The sequence below is a fragment of the Agelaius phoeniceus genome, chromosome 2, assembly GCF_051311805.1.
Source record: "Agelaius phoeniceus isolate bAgePho1 chromosome 2, bAgePho1.hap1, whole genome shotgun sequence".
NCBI lineage: Eukaryota > Metazoa > Chordata > Aves > Passeriformes > Icteridae > Agelaius > Agelaius phoeniceus.
Window position 1 is genome coordinate 28451682 of NC_135266.1, and position 17081 is coordinate 28468762.

Consider the following 17081-nt stretch of genomic DNA (forward strand, 5'->3'; position numbering starts at 1 on the left):
AGAAATTATTAAATTTTAAACTCCAAAACCAGGAAGTATTTGCATGGGTGTCTAATTCCTAAACAGGTAAACTTGTATTTTTACTTCATTACAAATGCAAACTTCACTCTGATATGCTGTTTCTCCTATATACTGTTTTCCACAGTATTGCCAATGACAAAATCAGTATCTGCATGATACTGATCAGCATCTGTTATCTGTTTCTGTATAATCTGTATAATCAGTATCTGTTATCTCTTTGTTTTGACTGGAGCTTCAGGAGAATTAAGATTGTTGAAGACCTCATGCTCCTTCTTTGAGGATTTCTGCGGTCTTTTCAATTTCATTTTGGCCTGCTGATTTGCTCTCTACCACCAGAACTTCCAAATTAAATAAAATAGAAATGCAAAACCTGCCTGAGAGCAGTCTGCACTATGAGAGCAGGCAGCTGCTTACCTGTTTGACTGCGTACAGGAGGCGCCCGTAGCAGTACATCATGACCATCACGGGGACAGCCAAGCAGAAGATGAACAGACAGATGATGTAGGACGTGGACTCAGCCGACTCTGAGGACCAGCGTACTGAACAGCTCGTGCCTGCACCTTCTACCCCATAACTGCTCCAACCAAGCAGAGGTGGCACGGTCCAGACCAAGGAATAAATCCAAGAACCACCCACTGCCAGCAGAGCCTTGCGGAAATCATGGCTGCGCTTGTGGCACAGGGTGAGAGTGCTGTAGCGCTCGTAGGACAGCACAGCCAGGGAGATCAGCGACACGACACCTGCAATGAACCAAGCAATAGAAATGCTTACTTCCATTATTTTTTTTTTGGTTATCATGTATTTGAAGCAACAGTGAAAACTATTTCCATTATCCTCTATGTGTTAATCCTCACTGCTCCTGGTTGCTCTGTCCATCCTGTCAAATTTTGTTTAACTCAGATTTATCTTACATTGGAAGATTTTTACACTAGACAGATATTCATCTTCTGGCCAGGTTTTCAGATTTATCTGTTTTAGTATTACTCAGGAGAAATCCATTTTCTATCTGAACTAATAAAATGGTGAAAGATTCCCTTGATAAGAACTATTCAACTTTTAAAATCCATGAGCATTTTCAAATAGTGTATTGACTTTTACAGGGAAAAAAAAAAAAAGCCATATATTTAAGACTGGGAGTCCCAAAGTGAAAGAAGCTTTTGCTTCTTTTGCTCTCCCCATCAGCTAGATGAACCTTCAGTTTTGACCACTCATATACGGAAAAAACAGACAACCACATAATGACTGGGATATGGCAAGCTGCAACTTTATTTACATATATATTACACAATCAGGTTTAAAAGTGATTTAGGTTAATATTAAGCCCTAGGTGTCATAAACCCATTATATCTTGCAGAGAAAGGCTTTAAAATTCTGGTTGTAGGGTATTTCCACTCTCTTTTTCAAGTTTTAGGACTGAAGCCCCTCTTCAAAACTGTATGGTTTTCCATGGTAGTTTCTTAGTCACAGCTCAATGAAGAGGGGTTTGTTATTTCCTATGGTTTTGTTCTCCTTGCAGCTTCCTTGAAATTCTGTGTGACAAAACACTGGCTACCACTCCCAGGACTTATGACAGAAGGAACTTGTTTGAAGAGCTTTAAAAACATATTTTAAAACCATATTTTCCAATATGCTTTCCAGTCCCCTTCCTTTTGCTCCTGTAAGAAGAAAAACCTGAATAGATCAATGTCAGTCCAGCTCTTTCCACGAGTTTTTTCTTGATCTTTGCTATTAGCAACAGCCAACTATACAGCAGCACTGAGATATATAGCCTGCCAAAATTCTCAGCTTTTGAGTGGTACCTACTCCCAGCAAATGGGTTAAAAGAAAAGGAATTCTTCAGGGGAATCCATAGCTGTAATCCATTTCCCCCATTTAACTGTCAGCTTCTCCTATAGCTGCTTCCCAAGCATGGAATGGAGGTGAGTCAGAGACCTCCCTTGGGAATAGCACTACTCTATCCTTTACCTGGGAATAAAACCCACACACAGACCCACACAGGGCACAGTGGGATATTTTCCCCAGGCACAGCATTTTGCTCCACTTTTCCTTACAATTCAATGACTCATTTCTGAGTTAACTGGATGCAGGCACAGCTATTTCTGTCATACTGACAATTTGCAGTTACTTAATGCAGAGCTGGGTAGGGAAAGGACCCATGGGAAATGCAAGCACTGCTTGCTGCGATAGGATGCCTTATTTCTCAGGGGGAAAGAAAGCAAAAGGGTGTGAGGAGAAGGCAACTTTTGAAGAAGGAAATGTCTTTCTTGTTAGAAGAGTCTAGTAAATTATTTTCTGAAGATTACTAGGAAGTCAGTCCTAAAGAGTAGATAGATTTACAGCTGTAATAGCTCCACTAAATTCAGGTGACTTATAAACTTGCTTTAAAGCTAGGCTACTTTAGAGACAGGGAGACTTTCTCACCATCCCTCACCTAATCTGATTTCCTACATAACACCACTCTTGAAAGCCCTTGGACTCAAAAGCAAAGAATCTACTGCTCTCTTCATGCTCCCAGCCCACACTTAATTATCTTCACTTTCTTAGTATTGCTGCTTTCCATATTTTTATCTGCTTGACTAAAGAGCTCCTCTCTATTAAAAACATTTAGCTCATGTAGGCACCTAAGGCAAAAATCCAGATTTTATATTTGAAACCTAGGCCTCTGTCAGGTGTTACAGATCTATTTCTGTTCTTTAGATTAGACTAACATGGACTAACAGAAAACTGTCTCAGGAACAAGAAATCTCTCCCTTCCCAGCTGAGTTCTGTACAGGAAGGATCTATTGTTCTCGCTGTACCTCTGATGGCAATTGAGACTGCATTTTCCCTACTTTGATGAGATAGCAAGTGAGCTGTACTTTGTTGAGCGTATCCCACATTCCTGCATGTTTGGGACTGCCTAGAAAACTCAGACAGGATGTTCAGATTTCCCTAGCTTGGGGCCCTGCTTCCTGGATTTCTGCTTTCACTGCTGGGCTCTCAGGTCCAGCCTGGCTGCCAGCTCTGCCTGCTCATCCCTGTGGCTGTGCCACTGCCCAGCAGCTTCTTCTGGTGTGTATTGTCATGATTTATGGCATCATTTACACCACGAATGCAGGATTACTTGTTTTCAGACACAGAAAAGTTCTGTTTTACACCAGCATAGAACTAATGTTCAGATATTAAATTAGGATCATGGTGATGTCAGTCAAGAATAAATCAAATATTAGCAATCAGACAAAAGCACAAAAGTTGCCTTTAAATTATAGAAAATAATTTTCTTCTCTATACAGAAGAAAACTCATGACATTTAACTGCACATCTTGGCAGGAGCCAATTGATCTTTGCTCACCTTATTATTGAGTCCCACTGACATGACACAAATTACACTTTTCTCTGGAGGACAAAAATTGTAATTTATGGAATCCCAGACCACCAAAGTTCAGGAAAAAAAATCCATTATTTTTGAGTTTGGCACAGTAAGACTTCAAGGTTTGAACTTTTTAATAGCACCACAATTAATACCACTACACACTGACTTCTATTACTTTCAAGACAAGGGAAAATGAGGAGTATACAGAAGAGGTAGTTCATAAGAGATAAAAGAATTCAACATTCTTTATATGGTTCAAACTTAGTAAGTCCAACTAACTTTTCAGAAAAAATTAGAATTACTTTGAAAGAACTGGTACTTTGAAAGACAAAAATATAAATTCAAATCCAAAATCCAAATAAAAAATTAACAAGTACAACTAGCTTTTTCCAACAGTGAGATACATTTTGTTTAATTGGCTGCGAGTAATTAAAACACCTATTACCCAGGTGAGGAAGAAACGGGAACAACAGAGGGCTCTGTAACCCTCTCTGTTTACTTGTGTGACATTGGGCAGTGAACACAAAGTCACAAGACATGCCCCAGCAATGCAGCTCCATCTAACCTTGTTGATGGAGGGCACTTCAACTTAACACAGAAGCCAAGACTGATCAAAAAAAACTACATCAAAAGTAACCTTGTTGCAATGTTGGGACAGAGCAGCTCCAGTGTCCCTGGTTGCTAAGAATATTCTCAGCTTTTTAATTAATAAAAAACCCCAACCAAACAGTTTTTTTTAAAAAAAATCTCACTCTTTTATTAGTTCAATAACTGAATCCTAGAAATACACCACTATCCTTTCATCAATTATAACAGATACTCATGTGTTGGACTGAAACAACATTATTTCATAAAAAAGGCAAAACCAGGTTTTGTGTTCAGTACTTAATTTACAATGGCTGGAAATAAAATATGAGGATCAGGTGTACATGACCTGTCAGCTTGCAGTGAATGAGCTGCCAGCAAAAAAACTGATGATTGCCTTGTCCTTTACATGCTTTTCTTTAGCACCCAGTGTCATCCTCTCCTTAATTTTTCCAGGTACTGATTTTAGACTAACAGGTTTGTAGTTTCCTCAGCCCTTCCTCATGACCTTCTTGTAATCTGTTCTGGCTAAAGTGGAATAAAGCCTCTCAGTTTTCATTATGCCTCCTAGCTTTGCATACAGAGTTTTCTTAATGCCAGGTGCACTTAACTGTTGTGACCTTTGTTAGAAATCCTGCAGCTATCTGGTATTCTATTTTATGCACTATCTGTTGCAGTCAGAGGAACTAGTGAGAATCTCAGCTTAAAAACAAAACACAATTAAATACTTTAGGATTGTCTCTAAAGAAAAGACTTGAGTGCAATCTCCACAGCCTTAACTACAAAAAAACAAATTAAAAAAATTAATGCAAGCTATAAAAAGAAGAAAATAATTGTAATTTTTTATGCCAATGTTTCATTTATTGAGTAGTAACATTTATGACTGTGTAGACTGTGTATATTAATTTCAAATGAATAATTTTTTCTAGAACTGCAACAAAATTAGGTTCACAAATTGCAAATCTAAATGGAATTTGCTTCCAACAAACATTTAGAGCCTCAAGCTGATACCTAGACAAATAACTCCACAGGAGTCAATCATACTGAGAAATGTAATTTGCTCCCCCAACATTTCATGTACACATAGGAACGAAAATGAGATTCTCACTGAACAGTACTGAAAAATGTCAAAAATTCCTGCATGCAGATTGCATTACAGGAATAGATAATTATTCAAAAGTTAACCATGGAAATAAGTGACTTTGATACTAGCTGGGTGTGGAGCATAAACCTTGCTACATGGCAATTAGGTGCAGTGAGTAGAGTGCACGAAATTAAATTTCAAGTCATAAACCAGGACAGACATCTATTTATAGGCCTATCATCTGAAACATTATCTATTATTTACTTTTATTTAAGGATCTGTACATTTCTCCCTGGCAGCACAGCAGAGAGCATGCTGTAAAAGGCTCAGCAAATCATTACACTTTGTTCCCATGGGTTCTAGCTAAAAGTGTTACATTTTCTTATTCATTTTTGATGGTTTATGCTGCTCACTGATGTAGTAATTGGAAAGGGGATGCAGCTCACCCATGGTCTGGAGGCTATGAAAAAATGAGAATCCCAGGAATTCAGCCTACACTGGATCAACATTTTGACTTCTAATTTAGACATATTTGGCCTCTCAAATGGCCTGCAGGTCATTAGACTACATCATGGTTTGAGTCCTGGGGCTTCCTGGAGCAGTCCTGATTGTATGTTGAAAGGGATATCCTGCACTATGTTCCAGTTATCAACATTGAGCAAGGGCAATGAAAAGAAAACACAGGTAACCTTAGGCAGACTGAGAATGGAGGGATACAATAGCACCTTCTTCAACAAAAAATTAATGGAGAAAAACTAAATCCAAGTGCTTGCAAAAACCCAAGACAGATTTCCCACACCCAGCCTCTATGAAGTTTGATTTTACCCACTCACAGGCATTGTCTCATAGTTTTCATTCACTCACACTCTTCATACCCACTCACACAGACCCATACCCAAGGGTCAGTGCTTAAGATGTCCTGTCTAGAATTTCTTTTTGTGCAACATAGAGAACAAGAGACTCCAGCTATCAGAAATCATTCATTGCTTACAAATCCTGCCTATAAGTGTCTTGTAAGTCTGAGGCAAGACTGCTGCTCCCTGTTGGCATTTCCTTGAGGTCATGCTCCTCTCAATGGGTGCAGGATCCTCCACCCATGAGTATTAATACTATTACTATCAGCACACAGTCCTTCAGGCTTGGCTGAATCAATACCTTTCAGTGCTGGAAACAGAGCTCTCCGTTACCTGCACAAACTGTTTTCACTCTTCTGCTGTGCTGTCTTCAGGCCTTTACAACCCCTTTCCCACCCTGCATCCTCTGTACTGACCTCAGTAACTATCGAGGTTTAACGACGTCTGGTTTTCATCTGGGGGGGGAAAGTCCATGGGTTATGGGAGTGGTTCCCTGTGGGGATCTGGCAGAGCTGATCAGCTGTCCAGTTTTGAAGATTGACACCTGGTTAAATCACTTAAAAGAGTTTTACACGCCTCTGTAGAAAAGCACATTTAAGAGCGAACAAAACCTGGGAAAAAGCTCTCTGGCTTCCAGCCCTTGAACAGGTAACTGGGCACGGGTCTAGCAGGGCCTGGCCGGGCTCTGCTGCGGCACTGGCCGGGCCGGCCCCACACGGCCTGGCTAGTGCGTGCCTCAGCTGGGATTTCTGCTGCCGCTATGCTGGGCCATGCCACTGGGACTATCCCAAGGCCGCGAGCAATGATGTGGCCAGGACTTTCCACCGGGAGTGGCCCCGTGGCTGGCACTCGCGGCAGCCCCAAGACCGGGAGCGGCCATGTGGCCAGGATTGCTCAGCTGAAATCCGCATGCCTGGGGTAGCGCCATGTGACCACAGCTCTCTCAGCATGGCTTGCAAATGAACTTTGTTAATTCCAGTAAAAGCACCAGGAGTGGCCCTGCGGCCAGTGCTGGGTGGCCCCGAGGCCAGGAGCGGCCAGGGTCAGAAGTGGCTACTGCTGGCCCGGTGCAGCATGGCTGGGACTGCACGGCCAAAATCGCCGCAAGTAGAGCGACACTGCTGCACAGCTGTGGCTACCTGGCTGTTTGTTTGTTTAGCCGCTTTTAGCCAGTTATGCTGCAAACAGAAAGACAAAAGCAGTGGCAGCAGGCTTTTTTTCTTTTTTCCTGGCACCCTGCATGCAGGAAAAGTGCGGGGTGGCGCCGGGAGCCAGCGCGGCTTGCTGGTGCAGTGCCGGCGGGGACCACAGGATCGGCAGGGAAAGACAAGATCAACCTTTCAGCACTGCAGAACTCTATAAAAACTGCTTCAATTGATAAAGCTTGAGAACAAACGAACCTACAAACACCAATTCCCTCCTGAATCAGGAGAAGGAAAGGGTGAAGACATGTAGAGGAAACAACACGGGACAGCGAAGAAGGGGTCAAATGATAGATGGGAGGGGATTGAGGAGATGCCTTAGTCTTGGGCTGAAATTCTTTTGTAACGCTGTGGTGAAAATATATTTGATATATCAGACTTTGTTTTTCCCAGTAATTTGTGGAATTCATTGGAGGGATGTAGTGTTCTAACTACAGCTGTGAGCAGAAGAACCAGCGTTGAAATAAGCAGATGTTGCCGTAGCTGTGATTTCACTGAGAAGCTTGAACAGAAAGATGAGAGAGATGAGAAATAGTGCCCCAGGGATAGAAGAAATCCTGTGTTCTCAGAGATAAAAGAAGAGAACTTTTGTTTTCATGCTAGAACAGCTTATTCTTAAAATAGCACCCCAATAAATTGACATAGCCCATGAAAGCAGCTATGGGAAAGCTGCAAGGTATGGGAGGAACTTTTAACACTGCGAACAGATTTTCCTTTCCCCGGTGGGTCATTCACTGTTACACTGAAGCCACGAGAGAACTGTTTCTTGTGGAGAAGTCTCCGTGGCATGGCAAGAGAGACTCCTCTCCCTAAGAGAACTGAAGAAAGACTATCCTAGAGGTGGTAAACTGACTGAAAGTTCTAGGTATTGTCTCTTTTTGTTGTCAGTGGGAGAGAGGGTGTGGCGGAGGAGAAGTGTTCTGAAGGTTTATTCTGATTTCTTATTATCTTTTAGTTCTGTTAATAAAGTTTTATTTATATCCTTTAAAGTTTTGAGCTTGTTCTGCCCTCCTCCTAACCCATATCTCACAGCAGGAAATGAGTAAATAATTCTAGTGGGTCCACTGGCATTTGGTCAGCACTAAACCCACTACACCAATTGATGCATTGTCCGGAAAACTCAGATTGGTGAACCAAAAACCACTACAGTAACCCCACAGCAAGTCCACACATGCCCCAGTACCACTGCAGCCCACATGCAGCCCAAACTCAGCTGCTGAGACAGAGACAGGGCAAAATGCAGCTGAGAGCCTGGTACAAGGCATGGAACCAGGGTGCACCTGGCTGTTCTGCCACTGAGCCCCACTGCAGGACGGTGCAAGCTGAGCACCCTTGGGGGTGCATCTGATCATCTGCCAGCCATGTACAAAATGTAGAGGGGAAATCAAAGGGATAGTAAGTGATACTAAGTTCCCACATGGCATCTACATGACCCTCTAATTACTCCAGAGGGGCCTGCCAGTGGCAGAGGTTAACCAACAGCAACTCCCACCGTTGCTGCTTCAATGTGTTGCTGAATGAAAACAATGAGGCTTCATATATTTGCAAGACTCCATTTATGTATGTGTGTGCATGTAACACCCATTCCTGGGGGCCAGCTTTCACATAATATCCTGGTGTGGTTATTTAACACCAGCCTGAAATGAATCTCTAAATAAGCCACTCCTCTTCCCTCCACCCTTCTGGGAAGAGAGGGACAAAGGCAGGGACTATAGGTAGAGATAATAATTTATTGAAAGCAAACAGCAATGGAATAAGAAAAGCACAGTAATAGCAGCAATGTTAATAACAAAAGTATACAAAAAGAGAAGGTGCTTTACGCATGAGGAGTTGTTTGTTAGCTCAGCTTAATTTTGCGTGGCTGCCAGGACAAAGTCACGGTGGTGGCCGTTCCCATGCCCAGCACCACATGGTTTCTCCAGATGGGCATGGGCACTTTCTGCAGTCAGCACTCCTGTTCCCAAGCCTGAGACAATGAAAACCATGATGGACAAATCCCCCAAAAGCTGGATAATCTGTGCTGTGATGCCTGGTTTTTTCCAGATCGCTGTGCTTCACTGCTTCATTTCCATGCGACATGGCCACTTTGAACTGTTCTACCCTGCTCCACCTGGCTCCACTCTGCTCCTTTTAGCTCAGCTTGGCTGGAACCAGGTTCCTCTCCACCCCTCTGTTTCCCGTAGATGCTTCCTGCCCTGCTGCTGCTTTTCAGCCCAGTGTCTTGGAGACAAGGCTGCCACTTTTTCAGAACCACGTCCCCAAGCCATGCCTTGGAGGAACTGGGAAGGGGACAGGCAGTGGCAACAGAGGACAGGGTCCACACAGCTGATCCCAGCAATCCCCCCAGTGAAGAGTGAGACAAAATGACACACATGTAGGAGTGCACTCACCTTTTCTTTGTCCTGAAACCATGCCTGCAGTGATGATGTGAGTGTTATGGAATAGCAACCTGGACACATAGAAACAGTGCTGAGCTGCACCCCTCTCCACAGCCAGGACACCTGGGAAGGATATCATGCAGCTGGAAGTGCAAGGGGAATGTGAACCAGCAGCTGGCAGGCTGGGACCCACCAAAAGTTGCACCTCTCCTTTTGAAGTCAGGCACTGTGCAGTGGTGAACTCGGAGAGGCAGGAAGCAAGGAAGAGCATGTGCTGGAAGGACACTGGTAGAGGTGGAAGAGGCATGCTCTGGTCTCCATTTACAAATGCTGTGCTGGTAAGTACCTAACAGGAGCAACAGGTAGGTCTCTCAGAAATGTTATGCATCCTAACATTGCTATGTTCCCTTCTTTCTAGTCCCTCATTTTTCAGCTGCTAAATCTGCTGTTCCATTAGCTGGACAATATACTAAAAATGTCTGTGGCACAATAAGATGGAGGAAGTAAGATGGAGATACACCCCAAGTTGAGAATAATGGGGAATCCTGTGCTGAGGTATTCTACTGTTTTTTTCTGGATGATACCTTTCATTGTGCTTGTCCAAGGACTTAAACACAAAAGAACAGCAGTAAGAAACAGCTCTCTTCAAATGAAGCCTCTTAATACCTCAAATTTCAAGTTTTGAGCTTAATTACAAGTTGTTCTACTGAATGGTATTACATAAATACGTTATTGAGTTATACAAAGCTCATTTTATCAGTGACTCAGTACTGTTTTCAAGGGAAATGACTTTCCTGAATATAAATGAAAGCATTTCTGATAGTTCTCTACAGAAATAAAATACTCCACACATGAAAATGAAACATAAAAAATTTAAGCAACTTAAAATCTTAAAATTCATGACATTTCCAACATATTTGTACTTCTGTGTCTCCTTAGAAGTCTTTCTGAAAACATATCTTAGTATCATCTGCCAGAGATCATGCATGAAATACGATTTGTAGGTCTAGTATTCCCTAAGAGAGGTTTAGAAGCAGCAAGATGTAAAAAAGAAAAAATGCAACAGTCTTTTTCTAATGGTTGCTTATTCTTCAGTTGCAATTTTGTTTCTCTGGGCCAAAGTATCTTACCTAACAATTGCCATAGCATCAGAGACTTTGTAAGAGCAATCCATTCTATCATCACCTTTGTTTCCATTTTCTATATACCATTCCACATTAATACTTATAAGTAAAACTCTTGGGCTCTTCTTCCATTAAAATCAATACATTTCTTGCATAAAACCACAGTGGTACTCACTCCAGTAGCTGCTGCCATCAGAGATTTCTTTGCAAGCAAGGAGGTAAGAATATTATAATGATAAAAGCAGAAACTTTCAAAAGCTGACTGATTGACTTGGTTTTCTCATAGCATATTGTCCTGGGGTGACTTCAAAATGCTGAATTGTATCATCTGTTTAGCCATTCAGTCTGTTTAGCCCAGTAAAAAGTTCTGCATCTTTAAAACTAGATCTGAGAGTAAAGGGGGTGAGAAGGAAAAGCGGTGGAATTTTTTTGGCAGCTGTATTCAAAACACAGAGAAAAGCAGTGCTCTCAGAGTCCTCTGCTCTGCAGAGAGACAGGGAGTTTCCCCTTGCTGTTTTCACTGCTTTTTTTCTCTCATTAGCTTAGGCCAGAAGGTTTTTTTGGAACTGTTCAGCCATTGTTCATCCCAGGAACACCAGGATTATTATCTGGGGGGCCCCCCCAAGCTGCACTGTGCCTGGGTCACTGGACCCGAGCTCCAGAGAGAGAGACCCGAGCCCCAGAGAGACTGAGAAAGGCAAGGACACACCCACAAACAAGGACTCTGAACTACAAAAGGACTCTCTTTCAATGTGCCATCTCTTCAGAACAATGAGAGGTTCCATTATTTAATATTATTAATTTTTTTCATGTTTGTGAATGCTTTGCTTGTTGAATCAACAGTTTTTTTCCACTTTTCTTGAAGGAGATTTATGTCTCCTGAACCAGTGTGGGGAGGGGCCGCTTGAATTTGCTTTCTAGAGGGACCCTTTTGGAGATTTCCTCCCAGATTTGCTCTAAACCAAGACACATATGCACTTTATTAAAATATGAAAAACTCCTAAGTCACAGCATCACAGAGGAAAAAAGAACAAAACTTTTTAATTGTTTAAATAAAAATTAAAATTCCATTTTGCCTTCTAGCTCTGAGTCTCACAGTAGACATTTCATTGCCAGGGAAAAATCTATGTCATATATAGTCTCCAGTGAGGTTCTACAGGTTACACTTCTTTTTGCATTTTACTGGAATTGCCAAAAACTGGCAGCAAGAATGTTGACTGATCTGCAAAATATGGGATAGGCAGCCTGGAATGAAACAAATTCAGTTAAATTGATAGAACCCAGTTAAGTTAGATAGCAATTTTCATTGCCAGTAGGGCTAGTGGGAAGGTACCATAAAATGAGCAAATCTGAGAGAGAAACATGTGAGACATTGTGAATAAGGGATTTCACAAAATATTATTATTAAAGGTTCTAGTTTTTGTTGAGGGGGTTTGGTGTTTGGGGTTTTTTTTTCCATTTTTTGAGATGAGAAACAAAAATGAATATTGAGAAGAGATTCAGACAGGTCTGGAGAGTGGCAGACATATATAGATACTGCTCCTTCTTCACTAAACCTCCAGAACTTTGTCCACTTTTTCCTTTTCTGTACCAAACAAAAAAAAAAAAAAAGAGATACATACTTTATGAGCCCGCATCCAACTGATTTTGGCAGAAGACCCCAAGCCTTTCCAGAGCTAAAAAGAAAGCCCACTGAACCTAGAAGATATTTCAGAGTTAAGATGAATGGACTGAAAGTGAGGTCTGGTATTGGAGGACAACCAACCAGTAGTAGTCTGACTTGCCTGAAGTTCAGTGAATAAAGAAATCACAGCAGAACTTTTATGATATAGGAAAACCACAATGTGAATATAGCAACTGATAAGTTCAGGGCTAATATAAAGGATATGAACTTCAGAGGAGTGGATGGATGCCTCAAAAACTGACAGAGGCAGCTGAGAATGGGGTGTGCTTCAGAACATTATTGGCTTTATTTGGATATGCTTATTAAATATTTATATGATAAACATAGAATAAATGGTAAAAAAATTAAATATTCTTTAATAAACTCTTATTCTAGTTGCTGCCACATATTAGTCATCAGAACACAATTTCCTTTTGGTTTTTGATGTATTAAAAGCATTTCTACTTATTTGAAATTGAGAAAATATTTCCCACAATCATTTGTTGAACGTTAGCAGTTACAACCATTTTCCAAATACAGGCTACCTCAGATATCAACTATTCAATTTGAATAGAAATAAATCCACCAATTGCCATTTATCTAATGCCTGCAATTATCTGTTCTCTTTTGTTAAGATGACTTGGAATCATGAATCCATTAGAACAGGCAATCATTCCTTTCTCCAAAGAAGCGTCTTCCTGCGTAACTCTAATGGGAGTCACAGTTTAACATTTCACTTGAAAAAAATTACTGAAAAATCTCTGTTGGATCCAACCCTGCTGAGAGAAATATGACAATGAGCATTACTGGTCCTATTCAATAAATCTTTCTTGCTCTTTTCTCAATGGCCATTTCTCTGTTTCATCCTTTGTACAACATACCCTTTCCTTTGTGTTTGGTGGTATCTTCAATACAGACAGCACGTATTACTTTTTATAGGAAAAAAATATCTTGGGTTTTTCCTCTTTCTTTCCCCCTCCTTTTCTGAATTTTTAAAGGTGTTTATGTTGTGCTTTAAAGGTGGTCTTAATTCCTAGCTGTATCTGGTGACTTAATGTGCATCAGTGAGTACCAACATATTTTTCTGCAATGTTATTAATATGCCTATCCATCCAAACAACAAATTCCCAGTGGCATAAACAGTGCAGAGAATTCCCTTTTGCATCTTAATGATACCAGCATAGTACAGAAACATCCCTGAATGTTCACTTCTGTCTCACTTTCCATATGTTAGGCAGGACCCCTTTGCATTCTGGAAAGCAGGCTGGCCTCAGCAAACTCAGCTTCCTGACTTGGCTGCCTCCATATCAGTGTATTTATTCTGCTGCCGTAAGGAATCGGAGTAAGAAATGTCAGCACTAGATGGAGCTCCTGTACAGCAACATCTCGGGAAAAATCTTTAGGGCTTGCGTGCATGAGAAAAGCAGGAATGGATGTGCAGCCCTGATGTAGCAGCAGGACGCTCTCAGGGCAGTCAGGTTCACTGCTGCACCCCCATGCCCACACCATCCTGCAGGGCCCCCATCTCCTGCCAGGACTGCTCCTTTTGAAACGTGGGGGCATCCCCAGAACCTTCCTTCTCGCCGAGGATGTGCACAGCTTTAATACATCACATGCAGTCTCAGGGGGTTTCTGTATGGGGGACATGGCACCAAATCAGCTAAGAGGTGAAATGACAGTGTTAGCATCTGCTAGCCAGTGAGCCAAGTGTCCACCAGAACACACAACCAACGTCTTTCCAATGAGCCCCTCCTTTTTCACTGAACCCAAATGCTTATTTTTAATAATAAAGCTCTATTTGTAAAGATTTTCAATAATCTGGGGGGTTTCTTTGGCAGTTACCATTCCTAGGGGTGGTGCACACTACAAATACTAACTCTTCTGAGTCAAGTTTTTCATAATGTCCAGTGGTCAAACTGGTTTTTATTCTAATTAGATATTAACTGGTCAATAAATAGTCATATCTGATACTATGAATGCAGTCTCAAAATATAATGACCAGACTTTACACTGTCTTTGAGCCGGGAGTGTCTTGTGCAGTTTTACATCCCCACAATCTCACATGGTGTGGAGGTGAGCTGAGAAGGCTGCTCCTGTCTCTATCCAAGATCACTCTGATGGCTGAAGGATGTGCAAAGATGAAAAGTAGCATTCCCCATTCCTTAACCCCTCCAAAGGACCTCAAAGAGGAGATCTTTTGCTACATCCATTAAAAAATTAAATATAACCAATGCAGACAGAAATCCTTTGCAGTACATTTTCACCCAATCAGTTAGTCTAATCTTCAGCACTGGATAGATAGGTGGAAATTGCACTAGAAAGTGTAGCAGTGACATATTGGAGCAAGTGTGGCTATCATGGAGGGAAGCCATACCTTACTTAATTCATCAGAGGTCCTTGACAGTGCCGTGCAGATAGGGCTGATGCCTACTTGGATAAAACCTACTTGGATTTTCAAACAACTTTGACTAGCCAAAAAGCTTTTAAGGATAGTAAACTGCCATGCAATAACAGATATCTTCATGTGAATGAATAATTAAATAGAGGTAGGAAATAAAAAACAGGAGAAAAAAATTAGTTTTCTTAGTGGAAACTATGGACAGCAAAGTTCCCCATGGATCTGTCCTAGGCCCTAGGCTATTCATCACATTAATAAATTATCTGGAAAAGATGGAGAAAAGTGACAAGTTTTCTGATTGTACTTCACAGAATAACTCAAAATCAACAAAAACTGACTGTGAAGTACTGCAGCACATGAAATGGAGCCATGGAGCAGATGAGATGCAGTACTGATGTAAACAGCCATATGTGGAAGAAAACAGACCTGGCTTTAAATACACAGCAATTGTTTCTGACTTAGTGTTCTGCAAAGAGAATTATGACAGAGAACTTTACACAAGCCACTTCCACTAAGCAGCAATGCTCAGCAACTTTTAGAAAAGCAAACATCAGGACTTATTAGAACTGGAAAACAGAGAAAAGAAAGAAAAGGTGGACAGGGAAAGATTATTTAGTGTTTCCTAAAATAAGTAGGTTTTCAAATTAAATCATCAGGTTGCAGACTCAGAATAAACAAACTGGAGAAGGTACTTCTCTTTGCATAGTACATAGTTAGTACATTGTTAATAAGTAGAATTCCTTTATATATTATATTGTGCATACCAAAATTTTGCAGGTTTCCTGAGAGCAAGGGAATGGGAGATAAACACAGCAAGACTGTTAGATTCAAAAGTACTGCTTCAGGGAAGACAGGTGTCCCTACACCACAAATCACAGACTGTGGTACTATATATTGGAAAAATATCATTGGATGCTGAACATTATCCCAGCTTTAAGTTTAGTATTCTAGAAGAATAGCTAAGCAAAGTACTTTGAATGGCATATACTTGATATCTATACAAAAAACACTTTGCAAGGCATAACTTATTGAAATGATAAGAAAAAACAATTACAGCACAGTAAGAGGCTAATACCTACTTGTATCTGATATCAGTATTTCTTTTCCAAATGTCTGAGTGCCCACAACCCTAGAAAAGATATTGACTTGTAAAATTCTTACTCATTCTCAAATTCCTTGTTAAACACCACTTGGTGCACTGACCTATAGAGAGAAACTGCTCCATGAAGCAAACCAGATGGTGATATGCTACTATCTACTGCTCTTATCTCGGCATATATTAAGCTAAGGCTTTATCTTGCCTCATAACCTGCTTTCTACCCATTAGAAAAAGTCTATTTAAATTCTGACTGACATATTTATCTGGCACCCTTTCATCCTACTCCTGTGATGTGGTCTTTGCCTCTCTCAAGGATATTAAATAGAAATACATTTTCAATTTTGAGAAGTACACATAGTAAAGCAATCCTCAGCAAAATCATGCAGCCACTACTGGACCTTGGCCCTCTTGCACTGCCACACATTTTTTCTCTGAAAATTGAGCAGTGTAAAATTAAAAACAGTGTAAAATTTCAACATTTTGATAAATTAGAGCAAACTGCTGTGATTTGTTATAAAAAATTACATGGAGAAGAGTTACTTGGTGCACCATAGTCAGTGTACAGAACAAATTGAAAATATATACACAAATGCCAGGTACATACTCCACTCTTTCACTGAGAGACAGAATTTGCAACTTGTCCTCCCTGCCATATTAACTCCTACCCTAGAACTGTTTCTAATTGACTCCTGCTGAGCTCACACTGAGCAGAAGGGATGGCCATCAGCCTCCCATGCAGTGCCCTGCTCTGCTGCCAGCAGTGGAGGGGAGAGCAGAGCCCACCCTGCTCTGCCTCGGGCTGCCTGCTGTGCAGTGCCCAAACAGCTTGCCTAATTTCATTAGGGTGATTAAACAGTCACTCTAAAGAGGTCCCCTGGTAACTCCACAAACAGCCTGAACACAGAACACAACCCCCAAACTGTAAATCTGGCAAACAATAATGCTTCAGTGTACACATGCACATAAGGATTAAGTCTAACTGTTGTGCGTCCTAAAATTCTCATAAGGTCAAGTTCAATGGGATTATCTATGGTTTTGTAAAATTCATACCATTTCTTAGCTGAAAGCAAATCTTGCCAGATGTTAATGTGCTATTCCAGTACTCAGAGGTCTGTACTAGACTCAGACAATTCTTAGATATTAAGCAATAAAATGCCATATATGTGAATTAACTAATGGTTTTGAATTTTAGAAATTACCAAAGTCCTAATCTAAGCAAAGTTATACATAGCTTTTGATTTGTAAAGATGATCTATTCCTTATGAAATTTTTTTACAATCAAGTCTTCTGTTTGTTACCTTGTTTTCTGATCGTCACTTGG

The 17081-nt window shown here is 41.0% G+C and overlaps 1 protein-coding gene across 1 annotated transcript in view; it reads right to left on the reverse strand.

The window, feature by feature from the left end:
* The window catches only part of LOC129117602 (pinopsin-like), a 75105-nt gene that overhangs the window by 47911 nt on the left and 10113 nt on the right, over nucleotides 1–17081 (reverse strand). Inside the window, exon 2 of the mRNA XM_054628350.2 lies at nucleotides 436–761. Coding sequence (XP_054484325.2) covers nucleotides 436–761 — 326 coding nt within the window. The remainder of the gene's footprint in view (nucleotides 1–435; nucleotides 762–17081) is intronic.